Source organism: Apium graveolens, unplaced genomic scaffold, assembly GCF_009905375.1.
Source record: "Apium graveolens cultivar Ventura unplaced genomic scaffold, ASM990537v1 ctg3220, whole genome shotgun sequence".
In the NCBI taxonomy this organism is placed as follows: Eukaryota; Viridiplantae; Streptophyta; class Magnoliopsida; order Apiales; family Apiaceae; genus Apium; species Apium graveolens.
In genome coordinates this window covers 52,352-76,071 of record NW_027417992.1, presented here as the reverse complement: position 1 = coordinate 76,071, position 23,720 = coordinate 52,352, and the positions used below count along the sequence as shown (strand labels likewise).

Genomic DNA, 23,720 nt, shown 5'->3' with positions numbered 1-23,720 from the left:
TTATTTAGATGCAGTATAAAATTTATGAGTTAAATATTAAAAAAATGTCAACTAAAAAATGTATGGATCATGACTAGACCTGGAAATTCGGATACCCGGTTCGGTTTCGGATTGGATCAATTTCGGATCGGATCAACTTTCGGATTATAGTATATTTGAAGACCATTTGGATCAGATGTGATTCGGGTCGGGTCTAATTCGGATTAAAATCGGATAAAAATCGGATTAAGATCGAATAAAATTCTGTTCGGATTAAATTCGGTTCGGATATTTTCGGATCATAACTTAATTATTTTCTAATTTTTGAGATTTAAAAATATTTTTTTATGTACTTTAGTATTTTTAAAATAATATAATGTACTTTTACAAAAGATTATGATTAAATAAGTGTGTTATCATAAACATAAAATTGTTCAAAGTATAAATTTTGCTTATTTCGGATCATATTCGGTTCAAGTAATAAATTATTCAGTTTTAATCGGTTCCAATTTATAATCGGATCTTGTATTTCGTATCATTTTCGGTTAAAAATTTTTGATTCGGGTATTTTTCGGATCAGTTTAAATCGGTTTTCGGATAACTATCGGATTGTATGATTCGGATCTCGGATCGGATCTCGGTTTCACGAATTTCGGTTCTGTTTTTCGGATCCAGACCCATTTTGGCCGGTCTAATCATGACCATTCATTTCTCTTATTAAATAAATTGTATATACTAATGTCATACTTTAATTATTATATATAAATGGTTATTATAATTATTATTTACACAACGTCTTCATTGTAACTACAATTATCATTTAGACACGTTATTGCACTTATGACAAAAAGATGTAAATAACATGTTTACTAGTCAAGATAGAGTAAAGTTCGATGGACTACAACTTTTAATTGTCCATCTATGTTCTGCAAATAAAATATCTCCTAAAACGTGTTATCTTGCAAAACATATTTCACAAATATCATTACTTCAATAAAAACATGCATGCATTCTGCAAGATTTTCAATAAAATTGTGATATTTGTAGAATATCATTCGAAAAATAATATGTTTTGCAATAATTTATGTTATATTTTACTTGCAGAACATATATGGACTCGAAGAACTCCAATAAAATAGGGGACTCCATAGAACCTATATATCCAAAAATGTATATATCAATTATTTTCTCTTATTATAAGAAAGTAATAATATATTTAATAATTATACTTATTTTAATTATTAGAAAAATATTTTTGTTTGTCATCAAATTCAATATTTTCCTTCTAAACCGATTGCTCATATTTGATCTCACAATTCGCTAACATATACCATATGTCACATTGGTACCATTATTTCGATGCACTATAAAAATTTACCAATTAAATATTAAAAAAGATGTCAACTAAAAAATGTATGGATCATGACCATTCATTTCTCTTATTAAATAAATTGTATATACTCATGTCAAACTTTAATTATTATATATAAATGGTTATTATAATTATTATTTACACAAGGTGTTCATTGTTACTGCAATTATAATCTAGACAGGTTATTCCACTTATGACAAAAAGATGTAAATAACATGTTTACTACTCATGATAGAGTAAAGTTCTATGGAACAACTTTTAATTGGAGTCCTGGCACTCCATTTATATTCTGCAAATAAAATATCTTCGAAAACATGTTATCTTGCAAAACATATTTTATTCATGCTTCCAATAAGTCTCAAATAAGCCTACACAATTTTTTAATCCCAAACATAAATAGCATCATATAGCAAATCTTGAGAGAGTTCCAATATAAACATAATCACTAAAATATTATTCTAAATTAAGCTAGTCCTTGCGCCAAAAGCTTAGTATCTCAAAATTTTTAAGTAATGAACCAAAAGTCGAAACAGCTCGCGTCTCAAATACGCGTGACACAGTTTCATAATTTCCCTTACTAAGGTATCATAAGTGTGTGCCCTCCCCAACACATCATAAGTAGAACTCTTTTAGTAAGTATAAAAGGGCTAGTTCCGAATTATATGCGCAAAAACATTTTAAAGATTTTAAAATAAAGTAAAGTGTTAAGAGTTAACTTATGTTCACTTAATGAATCCAAATATAATGCCAAATAATCCTAATTTAAATAGATAAAGCAAAATATAATTAATATCTAATACCAATTATCTTAAAAATGACATGTACATGAGATCAGGCATAATAAATGTGTCCACACATATATTCTCATTGGAAAGGTCAACTAATAATAAAATTATACAACCCTTATACTAAATGTTCGTTAGGACAATAAAGGAAAAACAAATAAATAAAACATGTAAGTAACCTTCTCCGACTTATAAATATTAGCATATACTTATGTATACAAAAAAATATATTAGTTATCAAAAACATAATATTTGCATAATCACATTATTCCTCAAATATAATAATAATAATAATAATAATAATAATAATAATAATAATAATAATAATAATAATAATAATAATAATAATAATAATAATAATAATAATAATAATAATAATAATACATGAGGGACCAGTGCATATAAATCATTTAGTGAGAGAGAAAAGGTGTAAAGTATCTTAACAACAAATATATCACTCCAGAAAATTCAAATTTTCATAATATGCAAAAACTATTTTTAATTATTTATAACAAAAAATATATAAATATATATTTGTAAAAAGAACTATCTCACATTTACCTTGCATAAAATGTAATTACACACAAATATTTACCTACAAAATACTATGACATAACTCATGTGAAATTAAAAACAAGAATTTGTTGATGTGATTACATTAGAAAATAATTATCAAAACTAGCACATAGATAACAAAACTTATATACACTTATAGAATAACAAGTAAAATAAGGTGTTTAATGATAGGTATGTACGCAAGACCTTTAACTATGGCACATAGACATAAATAGCATGTAAAGAAATTAGCATTGTCAAAACATATATACATTAAATATGGGAGCACTTAATTATATATACAAGTCAAAGAGTGAAAATGCATGTAATATAATAAATTATAGAGTGAAGAAGAACCTACCTAGTAGGAGAGTCACTGTATAAGGGAAAAATAAAACTAGTATGGATTATATAGAACTATTGGTTGAACTTATTTCCTACTCCACCCACTATTTGAAATTCATACCCACTTTCAATGAACACGTCTTATAAGAACTGCTATTTTTACCCACTAATAACAACAAACTTAAAAATTTAAACAAAAGATAATTATTATTTTTAAATGTAATTAGTTTAATTATCAAAACATAAAACTCTATCAAATAAATTTTATAATTTACAAGAACTGTTAATATCAATATATAAAATACATAATATTTTATTATAAAAATCTCCCATATTACATTCTACCCACCTTAAAAAAAATTGGTGGCAAAATTTAAACATGCAAAACATATTTAAATATACCAAAAGTATTTGAGTGGCAAGAAACACAATAGAAGTAGTTTTTTTATAACACACTGAGCTAAACTCACAAGCCACCGCTCATATCTCATAACTCAGGTCAAGCCTCACTACTCACAGTCAAACCCAAGCCCAGTCTACACTAAGCTAACCTAGGCTCTGAATACCATCTAGGCTCTCAATACTACATCTAATACCCCGACTTTTTTTACACAATAAATTATACTTAAATATCAAATTAAAACTACAAATCTTATTCATGCTTACAATAAGTCTCAAATAAACCTACATAATTTTTTATTCCCAAACATAAATAGCATTATATAGAAAATCTTGAGAGACGCGGCTCCAATAAAAACATAATCACTCCCAAACATAAATAGCATTATATAGCAAATATTGAGAGACGCCCCTCCAATACAAATATAATCACTAAAACATTATTGCAAAGTAAGTTCAAATCAAGTGCACGTGCCAAAAGCTAAGCACCTGAAAATTTTGTAAGTAATGAGCCAAAAAGCTCAACAAGAAAAAAATTTACACTAGTGGATCAATTATCTTAATTTCATAAAACCAAAATTATTATCCGATAATCCATATGACATAAAATATAACTTAATTTTACAGCTGCTAAGGCCACAAATACATGGTGATACAGTATCAAAAGTTCATAATTTATGTCCCCCTACTAAGGTGTTATAAGTTTTTGCCCTCCGGAAGCCATCATAATTAGAACTCCCTGATTAGCTATGAAAGACTAGTTCCCGAACTATGACCAATTAGCAATTACTAATTGGTTCACAAGTCAGAGGGAATTCTTTTATCTAAAACACAGTATCCATAAATTTTTATATAAAAACAGTGCAAAAATATTTTAAATATTTTAAAATAAAATAAAGTGTGAAGAGTAAACTTACCTTAGTCACTTCAATGAATCCAAATATAAGTGCCAAATAAATACTAATTTAAATAGATGAAGCATAATATAACTAATATATAATACCAACTATTTTAAAAATGACATTTACATAAGATGAGAGCATAGTCACTGTGTCCCCACATATTCTCAATGCAAAGGTCAGCTAATGATAAAATTATACAATAATTATGCTAAGTGTTCATGCTGACAACAAGGGCAAAATAAATAAATAAAACATATAAGTAAACTTCTTGGACTTATAAATACTATCATATACTTATGTACACAAAAAAATATATTACTTATAAAAAACACAATATTTTCATAATCACATTATTCGTGAAATATAATAATAATAATAATAAAAATAATAATAATAATAAAAATAATAATAAAAATAATAATAAAAATAATAATAATAATAATAATAATAATAATAATAATAATAATAATAATAATAATAATAATAATAATAATAATAATAATAATAATAATAATAATAATAATAATAATAATAATAATAATAATAATAATAATAATAATAATAATAATAATAATAATAATACGTCTCTTCTTTAGAAACAAATGCATAAGTTCATTAAAAAAAGATAAAATATATGTTTAAACATTATCATAAGAAATGTATGTATAAAAAATTATTATACAAAACTCATGATTCTCTCGCCGCATACACCTCTGACCTCACAAAACCTTAACGTCGATTTCTACTTTGGGAAAAAGCTATCCATTTCTCATGAAAACCGATACCGAAGTCGTGTTTTGCGATATCGATTACACAAATTCCATGGTTTACTTCACTTTAAGAACTCGATCTCTTCACATACTCAAAACCCTAGAAATCGCCTGTGCTAAAACTTAGACCAATTGTTGATTTTATAACTGTTTGGTGATGGATTCATGTTGTAGATAAAAAGCCCTTTGGTTGAAGTCCGTAAATATTAAAGATATCTTGGATTTCCGAACTCAGTGAGTCCGACGACTCGACTTCAGTGAGTCTTAGGTTTTTTGATTTCTTAGTACTTGGTTCTTTTTATTGATATGGATATGCTATTTGGGTTTCATATATGTCTTCTAGTGTTAAGTTTCCTACCATGACATATGTGTACTTGAACACAGATGCTGGTACAAGGTCTTCTGTTGATTACCCTGTGATTTAGATAGTGTTTTGGGTGTTTGCTTATATACTCTACGACTATCTCTTCCCCTGGTTTTGATATTAAAATGCTCGTCTAAACTTAATTGTAGAGTGATTACTCTGTAATTTAGATGTTGGTTTTGATGTGTACTTGGAACACATTTGATGGTTTTGCTTATAGTGTCAAAATTATGTGTTAGAATGCTTATGTAGGCTTTTAAATTGTATGCTTGTGTATAAAATATATATGTGCATTAATATTGTCACTTTCTATATTTTGTTAATGTTTACTTTGTGTCATTAGGTTTTTTCAAGTAAGATTACTTGTATTGTTCTGTAATATGGGTGGTACAGATATTAAAACTAACACACAACACAGAAACATGCCACTAAACTAATTCCTATGGTTCTTTATTTAGTCACTTCTTTCACTGTACTTTGTTTATCAATTTGGTCAGCAAATGCTTTGTGACATACACATACGGGGTCTAATTGTATTTTCTCCATGTTTAATTCTTATGTCTCAGAAGGCTTTCCAACATATACTAATATTCCTGGTATTGTCATACTTGATGTGAATGTTGTATTTCAGGTCTTAATAACATTATGTGAACTGCTCGGGGAGCAGATACCCATCAAAATCCGAGTAGTCAAGAAGCGAGTCAAGCAGCGGGACCCTTTTATACCAAGGGTGTTTGTCCCTATCCTAGAAGAGAGTTTTGAGTTGCCAGATCAGGTGTAGCAGGATAAGTAATTGTGGTAGTTTGAATAAAAGATGTTTAGTTTTAAAATGTAAATAGAATAATGTTTTGTAACAAAGAGAGTTCTTGAAATAGTTGATTCAGTTTGGTTTGTAATACAGTTGGTTTGTGGTTCTTGTTTTCAATCCTTAACCTTGAAAAGATCCTGAGTAGTAGTAGTTCGCGTAATTATTTTAATTATTTTATGCTTGTACAGGTTTAGTAAGTAGTTAGTGTTAATAATGCCCCAAATCTATACCCCGGATTTGGAGGGTATTATAATTGGTATGTTTTGGTGTTTGAATTTCTGCGTGTAAATGATGGTAAATGCTCAATAAGTCAATTTTTTAGATGGTTCTTCTATTTGAACTTAACTAGTATTTGTGTGTGTGTGTAACTTAATTAGTGTTTGTCTGTGTAAATGATGATATATGTTGGTTATGTGTCAATGTTTTGGATGATTCTTTTGTTTAAAAATTAGGAAAAAATCATGTGAATTTTGTTGAATAACAGAACTGGTATACACAACACACACCTGTGTAATTTGAAATGATAGAGAGTAAAGACTGATATGTTTATTTCTTGCTTCTGGATAACTGAGTACATACACGAACAATTTAAAATAACAGCTAAAAAATAACTGGTTCCTACAAACTAGCAACTCTCACCTAAAACATCTCCCACACTCCTAACTAGTCCACGACTCTCCTAAATAAACTGAAATAAGTTACTGACTCATTCTAATACTACAACATGGCTAACATATGCCAATTTATTAAAATAAATCACAACTTAAAATAAATAAATAATAAGTTTAGATTAAATCCAAAAAACACCCCCTTAATCTAAACTTATGTAGCCAACTTCTTCATGCCAAGTAACTCACGCATTCTCTCAAACTTGACAGCTGCAATCGCCTTTGTCAGAATGTCCGCCTTCTGTTCACTAGTGTGCACATGCATGAGTTCGATCTCTCCTTTCTCAATGCATTCACGAATAAAATGGTACCGAATGTCTATATGTTTACTACGGCCATGGAAAACTTGATTCTTAGCTAAATCTATAGCAGACCTGTTGTCCAGATAGATTATTACAGGGCCTGGTTTCACATCAACAATCTGACTGAGTAACTTTCGCAACCAAACTGCTTGACATACTGCAGCAGTGCCAGCCATGAACTCAGCCTCGCAAGATGAGAGTGCGACACACCTTTGTTTCTGAGACAACCAAGATATTAAACTGTCATCGAGATAGAACACTATACCCCCGGTGCTCTTCTTGTCTTCTATATTTCCTCCCAAATCACTATCTGAAAAACCAGATAAAATGTAGTTTCCCGAGCCTCTTACATAATTCAAACCATATTCCAGAGTTCCTTTTACATATCTCAATATTCGCTTCACTGCATTATAATGGAGAACTGTGGGTCTCTCCATGTAACGACTAACAATCCCTACTGCAAATGCTATGTCAGGACGGGTATGCACCAAGTATCGAAGGCCTCCCACCATACTTTTAAACTGAGTAGGATCAACTGGCTTCCCATCTTCATCTTTATGCAGCTGCAATCTCTCCTCCATTGGATATTTCACTGGGTTGCACTCCAATAAACCTGCCTTCTACAGAATTTTCTTCGCGTACGCTGTTTGCTTCAACTCTATGCCATCCTTTCCTTGTTTAACCTAAATTCCCAGATAATGTGAAAGTCTTCCCAGATCACTCATCTCGAAATTTCTCGCCATTTGTTTCTTAAAGGAGTCGATACAATGCACACTAGTCCCTGTGACTAATAAGTCATCAACGTAAACTCCTATCACCAAGACTTCATCCCTAAATCGCTTTGTATACACAGCTGGTTCATACGGACACTTGATGAAACCCAAATTTTCTAGGCAGTAGTTAAGCTTCGCGTACCAGGCCCGTGGAGCCTGTCGCAAACCATATAAAGCTTTTACCAACTTATAGACGAGATGTTCCTTTCCTCCTTTTATAAATCCTTCAGGTTGGCTCACATACACATGCTCACTGAGTTCACCATTGAGGAAAGCAGATTTTACATCAAGATGATGAATCTCCCAGCTGCGAGTGCCAACAGCAGCCTTACCGTTTCCAACCTTGTTACCAGAGCGAATACTTTTCATAATCCACACCTTGCTTCTGAACATAGCCCTTTGCTACAAGCTGGGCCTTGTACTTAATAATTTTTCCTTCTGTGTCCTTTTTCAATTTGTATACCCACTTTAACCCAATGGGTTTGTGTCCAGCAGGCAGCTCCACCAAATTCCAAGTGCCATTTTTTTCTATAGCTTGGATCTCATTTTGCATTGCTTTTTCCCAACATTTTTCTTTGATTGCCTGACTGTAACACACTGGTTCATCCACTCCCATCAACATTAATTCATCATGTAATTCCACTTCCTCAGTATCGTTATAAATGTCACTGAGCCGTCTGTAACGTCTAGGCTCGCTTTCTTCTTCGGAGAGTTGACTGGAATTAGGCGTAAGTGCTTGAACTGGTGTTGCTGCTTCGAAATTATCATTCACCGGAGTTGTTGCTTCGAACTCGTCATTATTCTCTACACCTAAATTTCCTTCGATTAAAACATATGATCCTTGTGCAGAATTGTTTTCAGACTCTTGTTCCCAGTGCCAACTTTTATTTTCTTCAAACACAATATCTCTACTGACATGTAAAGAATTTCTTCTTGGGTCATACAACCTGCAAGCTTTGGTTCCTGGTTCTTTTCCTAAATACACCAATGTTTTACTTCGATCATCTAGCTTACTCAGATGTACATTAGGTATTTTCATATGAGCAATGCATCCGAAAACTCTCAAATGTGCAAGATTTGGTATTTTACCTGACCATGCTTCGTACGGAGTCTTGCCAACGACTAGACAAGTGGGCAAGCAATTCAGAACATAGATTGAGTGCCTCACTGCTTCCCCCCAAAACTTGCACGACATATTTTTTTCTTTCAAAATGCTTCTGGCCATTGCTACAACAGTCCTATTTCTCTGCTCCACCACACCATTTTGTTGTGGAGAATAAGGAGCTGTGTAGTGCCTTTCAATACCGGCTCTCTCACAATAGGCCATGAATTTATTAGAGCAGAACTCCCCGCCCCTGTATGTCCTAAACACCTTGATTCTTCGTTCAGGTTGATCTTCAACTAAAGCTTTAAACTTTTGGAAGGCTTCAAATGCCTCGCCTTTTTTCTTCAAAAAATAAACCCACATCAATCTGCTAAAATCATCTACCAACAAGAAAAAATACATTTTGCCTCCAGGGGTGGGTGGTGATATAGGACCGCAAATATCTCCGTGCACAAGCTCTAGAACCTTTGAAGCATTAAAGGTTGTCTGTTGTGGGAATGAATTTCTGGCCTATTTTGACATTAAACACCCTCTACAAATTTCTTTAGGTTGAACAACCTTCGGCAGGCCATGTGCTATCTCCTTCTCAGACATAAGAGTCATGGCTTTGAAGTTCACGTGTCCAAGTCTGTGGTGCCACAATCATGATTCTTTTTCTATTTTTGCCATTAAACACGCTGATTTGCTCCCCTCGATGATCAATTTATATAGCCTGTTATTTGAGCGTTTTACTTTCATTAGCAACCTCCCAACCTTATCATTAACCCACAAATAATTTCAATGCAAAATTACTTTACAGCCTTCCTCCGACAATTATCCTAAACTTATGATATTGTTGCAGAGACTAGGGATGAAATACACTTATCGGAGCACATGTTCTTCACCATTCTGGCAGCTGAGACTCACAGACCCCTTTCCTTTTATTGTTACAGTTGTACCATCGCCAAACCTGACTTCCCCAGACATACTTTCATCTAGCTCAACAAATTTCGATCGTAACCCGGTCATATGATTGCTTGCTCCGTTGTCGAGATACCACAAGTTAGACTCCGTACTCGCTTCAGCCTCCTGCTTCAATCTTGGTGTCACATTCTTTTCGTCCAACAGAAACATGTTCTCTTCTTTTCCATCACACTCTGTTAAGAGTAATATTGGCTCGTCGTCATCAGCTTGAATCAAATTAGCTTCTTGCTTTTGTTCTTTCTCACGTTTTGATTTTCGACATTCTGAGGCATAATGTCCCAGGATACTGCAGTTGAAGCACCTCACTTTACTTTTATCTCGACTTCCTCGATTCCCATCCTTGTTTCGATATTCATTGTCACGCCTGCCCTTCTGGTTTGGTGATGTTTTCTTTATCCACTCCTATCTTGTGAGCAGCAATTTCTCATCAGATGCTTCTCTTCTTGACCAGTCCTCTTCTGTCAAAAGCAGTTGTTTTCCAGAAGTCTCTGTTGGCCCATGAATTCGTTCCTCATGAGCTTTTAGTCGCCCAACTGTTTCTTCCACTATCATCTCCTCAAGATTGCCAAACTGTTCAATCGTAGAGGCAATTTGGAGGTATTTAGGTGGTACTGCTCTCAGAAGCTTTTTAACAACATATGACTCTTCCATCGTTTCTCCCAGAACACGTATGTTCGTTACAATGCCACACAACTCCATGCAGAAATCATCGATCTGTTCTATCTCTTTCATGCTCAAGGACTCCAGCTCGGCCCTTAAGTTCTGTACCTTTGCCTTTTTTACTCTGTCAGCCCCAACCCACATGGTTTTAATGGCCTCCCAGGCCTCCTTTGCCGATTTTTTTCTGCAACGGACAATAGAATGTCCTCCGGGATTCCCTGATAAATGATTTCCAACGCCATTTTATCTATTCGTGTCTCGACCTATTTCTTGCCATCAGACTCCACTGCCTCCCACACGCCTTGTGCCTCCATGAACACTTTCATTTTTAGTGACCTTGTCGTATAGTTATTCCTTGCCAGCATGGGATACCTGAGTCCGATCGATCCCTCCTTTGGTTTTGACACTTCCATAGTTCCCATTTTGGGCATTTACTTGGGCATACACGACCAAGCTCTAATACCAAATGTTGAATAATAGAACTGGTATACAAAACACACACCTGTGTAATTTGAAATGATAGAGAGTAAAGACTGATATGTTTATTTCTTGCTTCTGGATAACTGAGTGCATACACGAACAATTTAAAACAACTGCTAAAAAATAACTGGTTCCTACAAACTAGTAACTCTCACCTAAAACATCTCCCACACTCCTAACTACTCCACGACTCTCCTAAATAAACTGAAACAAGTTATTGACTCATTCTAATACTACAACATGGCTAACAGATGCCAATTTATTAAAACAAATCACAACTTAAAATAAATAAATAATAAGTTTAGATTAAATCCAACAAATTTCTGGTTTATGGGACTTAAGTTCCTTGCAAGTTGTTTTACTTATCTGTCAATATTGCACAAAATTATTCCCCACGAGATGACATTTTGTCACATAGGAAAAATAAGGTCACAAACCTTTGGATTTTGTTATTAAGAAATGCCTTTTGGAGGACATTTTAATCCAATATCTTTATGTTGGTGCAGTGTACAATACAACATTTTACTTACATGCAGTTAGTTACATTTCTTATGTTACCGGGTTGCTTCTGTATCCTACAATTGACTAATTAAATTCCTATCTTGGTACCGAACAATTTAGCTGATTCATGGTTAAGTGTGTGTAGTCGCATGTGTAGTATATCTGTATTTTATCTTTTATTGGTCTCTATATATGTCTTGAAAATATTATCTAATTATATCTATGAGAAGTATTATAGGTTTGGGCTTACAGTTGTCTTGGAATTCTCTGAGTAAGAGGGTTAGTAGTTCTATTTTGAGTTTAAACATAACCAAAGATATACAATCCTGACACCAGATGAATTCTTCTCTATTTTAATTATTTAAGTTGGAAAAAAGAGAAACTAATTGTTAGGGTGCCTAACTACATTTCTAATAGTTGCTTGTCCATCAATGGCTACAGGTTGAAGGGCAGTAGCTCTTATGGTGGTTCATCAACCATGTGACTTGCCCTAAACTGTTTTTTTTCTTTTTTGTTTTATGTAATCAAAAACTCCTATGATTGCTTTCTATTGTTTCTCTAATATCAGAAATTTTATGCTAAGCGGCAGATAAAAGAATATCAGAAATTCAGGGTTTATTTGAGTTCTTATCTAATAGAATAATAGTTCCATGTTTGCCGAATGAGTCTTGTTTTATATGTAGAGCAAATTTATTTCATAATAACATTGTGTTAGTGCCTGATCTTTATGAAACTGTTTAGTTACACTAACAAAACAAAGCAAAAATTACTATATTTTAGTGATACTCGACAAAAGGACAATTTTTAACATGATGGCCAACTTAATCTTTTGGATGCAAATATTACAAAATGTATTTCCCAATTTGTTTGAGATACTCTATTCGTAAATGTGCATCATAAAATAAAATACTGATTTGGAAAATGTTTATCCCATATAAATTGATTTTTTTGGATACTCTTTTGCGAAATGTGTCTATCATATATATGATATAACATACATGGTTGCGCTTAATATGCTTATTACTTGACATTCTTATTTATAAATGTAAGCTGACTCTTACGGGAATATATCATCAATAAGGGGTGCGCTTGAGTGAGGAGTATGTTTGTATAGTCTCGTATATTGTTGAATTTTTTTTATCTAATTAAATGGTATGAGGGGTGCGCTTGAGCGAGGAGTATGTTTGTATAGTTTGGTATATTGTTGAAATTTTTTTTATCTAAATAAATGGTGTGGTGCTGCATAATCTTTAATTCCCTAAGCACTCGGCTACTCAAAGAATCAACTAGCCTTTGATATTATTGTTGCTTGTAGTGTTTTTATGTTGGGGTTTGTCGTAGGCTTTTTCTAGATTTGTGATAAAAAATTATTTAAATGTGTCTTAGACTTTAATGATAGTTTAAATTGTCAATAATTTGATCCCACATTGTACATTATTTTTAACACGTATCACAAAACTAAATTTTTTACAGCGCCTAGCTTGTAATTGGCGATGATTTGGTTCGAGTAATAGAGGGAGATGCATCCTCTTTGGGTATGCTACTAGTTCAGTGCTACTAGAGGTAACATACATTGTCGTGCACTCTTAATAATAGTTCTGTCATGGCATAGGAGTTTGGTATATATATTAGTAATTCATTAGAATGTTGATCTAAGGAAAACTTCATTTTTTACTTGATATATATATATATATATTTGGTAAACATATATTTGCACTATATCTAGTTAATAGTTACACGGTAGGCGTATGACATTGATGAAGACAGTTTATTTAATTTTGCCACAAGCACCCCATATATTCCATTGGCGTTGGATGTAGTTGTTCGAAGCCGGAAGGTAGAACTAAGCCATACTATTGCAGCAGCAGGTCTGGGCTAGTTTAGGATCTTTGTCTAGTGATGTGGATAAAATTTGGTTGTTTGGAAATATATTATTAGTTGGGGCAGTTTTTTAAATTCGTTAGTCGGCTTTGGTGAATTTGGTACCTTACTTGGTGTTGGGGATTTATTAATCTACACATATTTATCTTTATGTATTTTAAATAATACAACGTGTATGTTAACATTGTAATGCAGACTTAGTCCAGAGTAGTTGCTTATGTTTAGGAGTCTAGTTTGTTTAGTGTAGGAAAAACCAGGTCATGTTCTCCTGGTTTTTAGACACTCAGTTGCATCGAGTGTATATGTATTTACTGTCTTCATCATCTGAATAATAAGTTGCAAGCTTTCCATTTCAGTAAATCATACATCTTTATGTTTTATCTTTAACATATGGTATCATAGCCTTAAAACAAAACCAAAATAATTTCAGTGAATCAACACAGAATGGAGTCAAGTAAAAGAAGAGAAGGCACATTTGGGTTGAGCTATCCTATGTTAACAAAGACAAATTATACTGCCTGGGCAATTAAAATGAAGGTTTTTTATGCAAGCTCACGATGTGTGGGATGCCATAGAGCCTAAGGATCCCAAGGCGGCAGTAGAGGAAAAGATGGATAAGCGTTCACTGGCTATTATCTATCAAGGTATTCCTGATGACATGCTACTGACACTCGTGGAGAGGAAGACTTCCAAATAAGACTGGGGAGCTATCAAAACTATGTATTTAGATGCGGATAAAGTCAAAAGGGCCCAGGCTCAGACACTCAAAGCTGAGTTTGAATCTTTGAAGATGAAGGATTCAGAGGAATTGGTTGATTTCTGTATGAGACTCAATGGTCTGTTCAAAAATATCAGAGCTTTGGGGGAGGTAATCGAAGAGGAATATGTTGTCAAGTAGATGCTAAGAGCTGTCCCAACCAAGTTCCTGCAAATTGCTTCAGCTATTGAGCAATTTGGGAACCTGGAAACCATGTTAGTGGAAGAAGTCGTGGGTTCACTCAAAGCCCATGAGGAGTGCTTACACGGACAAACTGAAAATAGTGAGGGCCAGCAATTGCTATTGACTGAGGAAGAATGGCACAAGAGGGAAAATGAAGGCGGAAAACTCCTACTCACCAGAGAGAAATGGTTAAAGAATCCGGGAAAAATGTGTCCTTTGGAGGAAGTGATTATCGAATCAAGGATGGTTGTGTAGCACGAGATCGAAGTCAGATGAACTGTTTTAATTATGGAGCGTATGGGCACTTCGCAATGGAATGTCGAAAACCAAAGAAAATCAGACAACCTCTATAGAGAGGTGAGGTGAATTTGACGTAGTTGAGTGAGAGTGATCCTGCATTGTTAATGGCTATGTGTGAAGATGATGCAGATAATATAATTCTACTATCTGAGGACAAATGGAGGAAAACACTTGGTATCTCAACAATGGGGCTAGTAATCATATGACCGGTTGTCGAAAAAAGTTTGAGATACTAGATAGAACTAAGAAAGGAGAAGTGAAATTTGGAGATGTGTCGCTGGTGAAAATTGAGGGCAAAGGCACAATAAGGATCACTTGCAGAAATGGAGAAATAAGAACTTTGCACGGTGTGTATTTCATTCCTACACTACGTAACAACCTTATTAACCTAGGCCAGTTGTCTGAGGAAGGAAATAGAGTGGTACTGGACAGTGAAAATTTATGGATATATGATAGTTATGGTCGACTATTGATGCAAGTAAAATGATCAGCCAACAGACTCTATAAAGTACATATCAATGACATACAACAAATCTATTTGTTGTCAAAAGATGAAGATGAAGCAAAGCTCTGGGATGAACATCTTGGCCATGTAAATTTTAAGGTAATACAACGTATGTTAAGGAATCACATGGCGTATGGCTTACCCTCGATTCACAAGACAGACGAGACTTGTAATGGATGCCTCATGTCAAAACATGAACGTAAGTCATTCCCATCTCAAACTGGTTTTTCTGTAAAAGTTATATTGGAACTTTTTCATTTAGATCTTTCTGGCCCTATTTCCCCACCCACTCCCGCTGGTAATCGTTATTTCATGCTAATTGTTGACGACTTTAGTCGTATGATGTTTGTACGTATTCTTAAAACAAAAGATGAATCCCTGTTATGTTTTAAGAATTTTAAGTTATTAGTCAAGAATGGTAAACAACAGACCATTCAAGTCTTAAGAACGGATCGTTGAGGCGAGTTTTTATCGAAAGAGGTCCCGGAATATTGTCAAAAATATGGCATTCTGAGACATTTTACAGCGCCCGACACACCATAACAAAACGATGTGGTAGAGCTTCGTAATCGCACTATCGTCGCCATGGCCAGAAGTCTATTGAAAGAACGAGAGATGCCTCTAAACAATTGGGGTAAACCAGCTAGACACGTTGTATATGTACTGATCAAACTACCTACTCGCTCTCTTTCAACCATCACTCCACATGAAGCATGGTTTGGCAGAAAGCCGAGTGTTGAGTATTTAAGAATATTTAGTTGTGTTGCTTACATGAAAGTCCCTGCTGTGCATACTAGCAAACTCGATGATAGAAGCAAAAGGGTTGTGTATTTTGGGCGAGAACCAGGCACAAAGGCACATAGACTATAAGATCCAGTGGCAAACCGTATTGAAATTAATAGAAATGTGGTTTTCGATGATATGCTCCTTCTGCACTTGAAAATGATGATCGAGTTAGTCAATCTTCAGTCCCTGAATCTTCTATTCCTTCAATCAACAATGATCCTTCATTCACTAGTTTACCTGCCACATCTCACTCATCAATGCTCAAACCACAACCTATGAATTCCAGCAGTGCAGTTAGTGACAGAGATAGTGCCACCAGGACGATTACATCGAGTACAAGCAGTGAACAACCCAGAAAGTTTCGTTCCTTAACAGATAACTATGATCACACAAGTGAAATAGAGATTGTAGATGAACTCCTTTTGATGGGGATTAATGAGCCAATCTGTTTAGAGCAAGCCATTCATGATCCTGTATGGAAAGAAGCAATGGATACCAAGATTCAGTCCATCTAGAAAAATCAAATGTGGGAACTTACCACACTGCCAGAAGGTCATAAAGCCATCTATCTTAAGTGGATATTCAAGATGAAAAAGGATAAAAAAGGTACAGTGACTAAATACAAAGCCCGTCTTATAGCAAAGGGTTATGTGCAACATCTCAGTGTGGACTACGATGAAGTTTTTGCCCCTGTAACCAGATTGGAGACAGTTCGATTACTCCTGGCTTCAGCAGAAAAAGGTAATTAGGAGATTCACCTCCTTGATGTTAAGTCTGCTTTTCTCAACGGTGTGTTACACGAGGAAGTTTATGTATCACAACCGAAAGGCTATGTACAGAAATGACATGAACATAAAGTTTACAAGTTATTGAAGGCTCTGTATGGTTTACGTCAAGCTCCTAGAGCATGGTATTCTCTTCTTAACCAATTTTTGCTCAATTGGGTTTTACAAAATGCCCATTTGAGCATGTTGTTTATGTCAAGTGAACAGGTTCAGATTCTCTAATTATTGGTGTTTATGTCGACGATTTGCTAGTCAATATCACAAATCTTGCACACATTGTCAAATTCAAGGGGTAGATGAGTCGTGAATTTGACATGTCCGATCTTGGGAAGCTGAGTTATTACCTGAGACTAGAAGTCATTCAAGATCGATATCACATTAAGCTCAAACAATCTGCATATGCCAAGAAAGTTATAGACAAAACAGGTATGGCAGAATGCAATGTTGTGAAATTCCCAATGGAGTATAAGTTACCAATATATGCAGATAAGGAAGGGGAGCCCTTCACTACAACTCACTACAAGAGTATAGTGGGAGGATTACGCTATCTAGTGCACACTCGCCCTAACATTGCTTCTGCAGTGGGCATAGTAAGTCGGTACATGGAGAGACCCACTGTATTTAATATGAATGTTGTTAAACGAATACGTCAATATATGAAGGGAACCTTACAGTACAGGCTGATTTATTTAAAGGAACGTGGTAACAACATTCTTTCTGGTTTTTCAGACAGTGATTTGGCAGGAAGTGTGGATGATAGGAAGTGCACAGGAGGGATGACCTTTTATCTTGATGAAAATCTGATTACTTGGGTTTCACAAAAACAACGATGTGTTGCACTTTCATCTTGTGAAGCAGAATTTATGGCAGCTACGGCTGCAGCTTGTTAAGCTATTTGGTTACGAAGAGTTTTAAGCTATATCATGAATGCTGAACTAGGACCAGTCACCCTGTACATCGATAACAGGTCTGTAGTGGACTTGGCACGAAATCCAGTCTTCTATGGAAGAAGTAAACACATTGATCTTCGGTATCACTTCATTTGTGTTTATGCTGAGAAAGGTTTAATAGTGATTAAACATGTTAAGACTAGCGAGCAGTGAGCGGACATATTAACTAAGGCATTAGCAGCACAGAAGTTTGAGAAGATGAAAAGCTTACTGGGAGTCAAGAAATTTGGAGATGTTTAGATTAAAGGGGGGTATGTTGGGGATTTATTAATCTAAACATATTTATCTTTATGTATTTCAAATAATACAACGTGTATATTAATGTTGTAACATTGACTTAGTCAAGAGTAGTTGCTTATGTTTAGAAGTCTAGTTTGTGTAGTGTGGAGAAAAACCAGGTCATATTCTCCTGGTTTTTAGACACTTAGTTACATCGAGTCTATATGTATTTACTGTCTTCATCATCTGAATAATAAGTTGCAAGCTTTCCATTTTAGTAAATCATACATCTTTCTATTTTATCTTCAACACTGGGATGTAGTAGTAGATTTAGTGAATTATGACTTTGGGTGAATATTTTGTATTTGCAAAGTTTGGTGATATGTATATATATGGAAATTTAAATGTAATGTTGATTTTGTTTTTTGATATTTATTTTGTACATTTTTTGGCACATAATAATGAAATGTAACACATCACATGGTAATGAAAAAACTGATATTAAAAGCTATATAATACATCACTTTTAAAGAAAAACTGATGATCCTGCACTATACATACATCAGTTTGAATCTTTAACACATTACCTGAAAACTTTGTCTATTTCAGCATTTTTATGGGGCTATTTACATCAGTTAAAAATTGATGTGATAGTATGTTATAGACATCAGTTCTGTTTACAAAATTGATGTAATAAACTATCTTAACATCGGTCTGCAACCGATGTAAAAAATAGGGACTTTTCTCTACACCCACCTATACATTGGTTTTTAAATTTTTTTACATCAGCTTAGAACCGATGTTTATTGACGTTTTTCCAGTAGTGGATTCCAAAGCATGCCATTGTAAAGAAATCTAGGTATCAAGTATATGGCTCTTATAAAGTTAATAAGAAAACCTTTTCATAATGTTGTAAGAGATTCCGAAATATTGTATTTAGTTTAGACTGACATATATGTATTTAATGGCTTGTTAAATAAAGATAATAAATGATATTTTATTACCTTTATTGATGATTGTAGCAAATATTATTATGTTTATTTGCTTAGACGTGAGGATGAATAACTTAATAAGTTCATAAGAATGAAGCTGAAACTAAAACTGGTAAGATCCGATAGAGGTGGTGAGTAGACAGATACTTCATTTGATGAATTTTGCAAAAGCACTGCTATAGTTCATAAGGTTACTCCAATATACACACCTGAGTCTAATGCAGTGGTAGAACGAAAGAATAGACCATTTCTGATATGACCAACAATTTGTTTATTAAGTCAGGGTTTCCTAACTATATGTGGGGAGATGCTCTAAAAATGGCTTACCATATCCTGAATAGAGTCCCTTTAAAACAAATGGAAAAGATCCCTTACGAGTTATGGAAAAGTAAACAATAGTTTGAAATATCCTCGAGTGTTGGGGTGCCTTACAAATGTACTTTTTCCTGAAAATAAGAGGAAGAAATTAGGGCTAAAGACTGTTGATACTATCTTTCTAGGTTATGGTTATTCCACAATTGCTATGAGATTTTTAGTAATAAAATATATCATAGATTGTATTGTGGTGAATACTACAGTTGAATTTCGTGAAGCAACCGTAATTAAGGATGTGTTTCCTATTAAGGAAGGTATTCCTCAAAGTGTGTCTAATGATTATCCCACTTGTACGTCGAGTTCCATTTATGATCACTTGGAAAGGATGAAAAATATGGTGGCGGATCCTGCTAGTAGCTCTGCTCCGAGCGAAGTAGAGGAATCTAGAAGGAGTAAGAATGCAAAGATTGTTAAGGACTTTGGAATTGATTTGATCAGTTATAATGTCGAGGAAGAACCTTTAACTTTCCGTTAGGCCATGAATCCTTTAAGAGGAAGTTGAATCGGGTTGGCTGAATAGGTAAGTATAAGGCTAAGATGGTAGCTAAGGGTTTTAGGTAGAGAGAAGACATTGACTACTTTGAAATATACTCTCATGTTGCTAGATTGGCTACAATCCTAATTCTTATAACATTGTCATCCGCACTTGGTCTTATCTTTCATCAAATGGTTTTAAAGACTGTTTTTCTTCATGGTGACCTTGAAGAAGAGATTTACATAGATCATCTTGAGGAATTTGTTAATTCTCGTAATGAGAAGAAAGTATGTAAGTTTGTCAATTCCATCTATGGCCTTTTCTCTCTCCACTTTCTTCTCGTCTCTCATTGTCTCTCGTCTCTCCTTCTCTCTCTCACTTTTCTCCCTCTCTCTCTCAACACACACACATGAATATAAATACACACATACAATCATAACACACCAACGCACAAACATAAACACAGCAACAGTGCCCCCCTTTTAATCCCCTTCATTTTCCGGTAATAAACCTCCACTACTGCCAACGCCACCACCACTGTTGCAATGAATCGACTCTACTCGAAAACCCCATCCAACCATTCAACCCAAAAATAATTTCCCTACATTACCAATATCAAAATCCCTCACTCAAAGAATAAAAATTTCAATACTAACCAAAATCCCTAAAACCACACTAAAAATCCTAATTTCTAGTATAATATGTTTGACCCATACTACCCAATTAGTTTATTATCTACTCGAGGTACGAATTCCTTATCTTTCTCTCCTAATTTTTAATTAATAAAATATTCATCAAATTTATTATTGATCCATTTTCTAAAGTTGTGAGCATATTATACTCAATGGGTACCTATTTGTACGTATTATAATTTTCGTTTCTATTCTATATTCTTGGATTTATTGTTGCCTTGACTCATTTATATTATTATTTCACATTTTGCTTGCGACATTGTTTTCTTTTATTTTGTTCCAAAAAACAAGTCTAGTGACCTTGGTAACCTATTTTGTTGGGCTCTTAGACCGATCTCTGTGGGTTAATCACGGACAATGTTCACATTGAGTTCAGAGTAAAGGTGAACTAGGCACCAACTCGTATCAGTGGGTGAGTATACGAGCACGTGTCTGGGGTATGATATGTGATTAGATCATCATCGCTATTGTACTGTTGGAATATATTTTGCATTCATTATTTCTTCTTCTGGATTACCAAGGAAGGAACTATTGTCCTATACTTCGCTGGTAATTGGAGTTTAGAAAGTATAGTTTTGTGTATGAGACCCATATTTTTACCCACCATATTCGCTATTCAGCCTTACTTTATGATGCATTATTAGCACAATTGTTTTAAATTGTTACTATGATGATTCAATAAATATTGATACATTGTTTTAAATCTATATTTTTGACTTTTTTGTCATTTTTAGTTTAAATCTTTGCGTTGGTAAGACACAATCTATTTGTATTTATACTTCATAAATTGTTTAGAATATATTTGTACTGAGCATTTGGCTCATTCCTTATTGTTTCCTTTCCGCAGGTAATTAGGGGTAAAGCGGGAAGAGTAAAGAGTGACACCCGGTATTTAGTTGAGATTCAGCCTAGTGAACTTAATAAATTCGAGAACATCTTTTAGTGGGTTTTACATTCTGTTTCTATTATTATTGGAGAATTAGATGATGGATTTTTATTATGTTATTCGGTTTTGCTACATTATTGCAGTTTAATATAATTTAGACTTGTTTATATTGTGTAGAATTATTGTTATAAAAATAGGGCGCTATAGTGTTGGTTTCCGAGCTACAGTTTTAGATTCTGTAGACTTTCTTTTAGGCATTGACCTCTGAGTTTTGGTTGACTTCATATGGTAGATTAAAAAAAATCTCGATTCTTGATTTGAATATCATAATACTTCTGTGTGTTATTTGTGCACTTATAGAAAAGTTTTACAAGATGGCGTGAGGTAGTACAAGTCAGAACAATGCTGGAAATGCCCATCATCAAATTATGATGGATCGAGCTACTTTTATGGACATGGTGCAGGAAGTTGCATCTCGACAACAACATAATTCTCGTGGTAATAATAATAATGGGTAGAATCAGGAAGGTCATTCTATGTTTGATCGGTTCATAAAGCAAATGCCTAATTGTTTTAAGGAAGCTAAGACCCCGATGGATGTTGAAGCATGGATTGATCACATGGAAAAAATAGTTCTGGTTCTGAATAGTTCGGAGCGGGAAAAAGCCCATTTTGGTATATATCGTCTTAAAGTGGATGCTAGCATTTGGTGGAAGTCGGTGGTGGCTTCACACGCAGCTGAATATGAGAATACTATCACTTGGGATGTGTTCAAGGCATAGTTTGATCAGCATTACTTTCCTTCCAGTATTCATGAGGAGAATACTCGAGAATATCAAAGTATAGCTCAGAAATAGAATGAGTCTGTGTCGGACTTTCAGGTCAGATTTCAGAGATTGGATGGGTATGCTCGATCTATTGCTGGTACTGGGGAGGATAAGATCATGAAATTCATGTTGGATTCGAAGACTTCTATCCGTAACCACATCATAGCTAATCGCTACACCACCATGGACAATTTGGTGGATAGTGCCAAAGATTAAGAACTTCATTAGGCTGATTTTCCTAAACATCGAGACATGCAGAATCAAAAAAGGAAGAGAGATAAAGATTCCACTAACTTTCAGAAAAATGGCGGATCTGCAGGCAAATTTAAACAAAATGAACAAAGGTACAACACTCGCAGTTTCTAGCAGAGAAATGGAAGTCAAGGTAATCAGCAGAACAAGTCAGGGACTTAAGCTGGAAATCAGAATGGAGGAAAATTTTATGAGCATTGCGGGAAGATGCGCAATGGTGTTTGTTATTGGATTACTAGATCCTGCTTCAACTGCGGCCAGAAGGGCCATACTATTAGAGATTGCAAGCAGCCACTGAAGAAGTCTGGGGACCAGAATGATCAGAATGGGAGAAATAATTAGAAGACTGGTGGACGTGTCTTTTCTATTACCGCAAAGGATGGTGCAAATACCCCATGTACCATTACGGGAACACTTTCTATTGGCAATAAGAATGCTATGGTCTTATTTGATACTGGTGCTACAAACTCATTTATCTCTACATCTTATGTTAAACACTTATGCATTGCACCTACTACACTTTCATCAGAATTTTTTATTGGCAACCCTAATAGAGTAAATACATATATGAACTCTCTGTACCATGATTGTGTAGTCATAGTTGATAATAGGAAATTATTTGTGGATCTTTTACCTATTCCGATGCAATATTTTAATGTCATCTTGGGGATGAATTGGTTAGAGCGGCATAAGGCCACTATTAATTGTCAAAGGAAGAAAATAATTTTTGGTGATCCAAATTCACCCGAGTTTGAGTTTCAGGGTTCTACACCTAGTGGTTTGGGGAAATTTATTTCGTCCATCAAGGCCAAGAGGATGCTTATACATAGATATGAAGGATATTTAGCTCACGTAATTGATTCTTCTATGGAATCACTTGAACTTGTGTATGTCAGTATAGTTTGTGAGTTCCCAGATGTGTTTCAAGAGGACTTGGATGGACTACCACCACAAAGAGAGGTGGAATTTTCTCTTGACCTACTTCCTGGTGCACAACCAATTTCCAAAGCTTCGTATCGCATGTCTCCATTGGAATTGCAAGAGTTAAAGGAACAATTACAGGAACTTCTTGAGAAAGATTTCATCAGACCTAGTGTTTCACCTTGGGATGCACCTGTCTTGAT

The 23,720-nt window shown here is 34.3% G+C and overlaps 1 protein-coding gene across 1 annotated transcript; it reads right to left on the bottom strand.

Moving 5' to 3' along the window:
• Positions 1–7,101: 7,101 nt before the first annotated feature.
• Positions 7,102–7,830, bottom strand: LOC141701023 (secreted RxLR effector protein 161-like). The gene has a single exon (XM_074504667.1). The coding sequence runs from the start codon at positions 7,828–7,830 to the stop codon at positions 7,102–7,104; it is 729 nt and encodes a 242-aa protein (XP_074360768.1).
• Between the last annotated feature and the right edge of the window lie 15,890 nt (positions 7,831–23,720).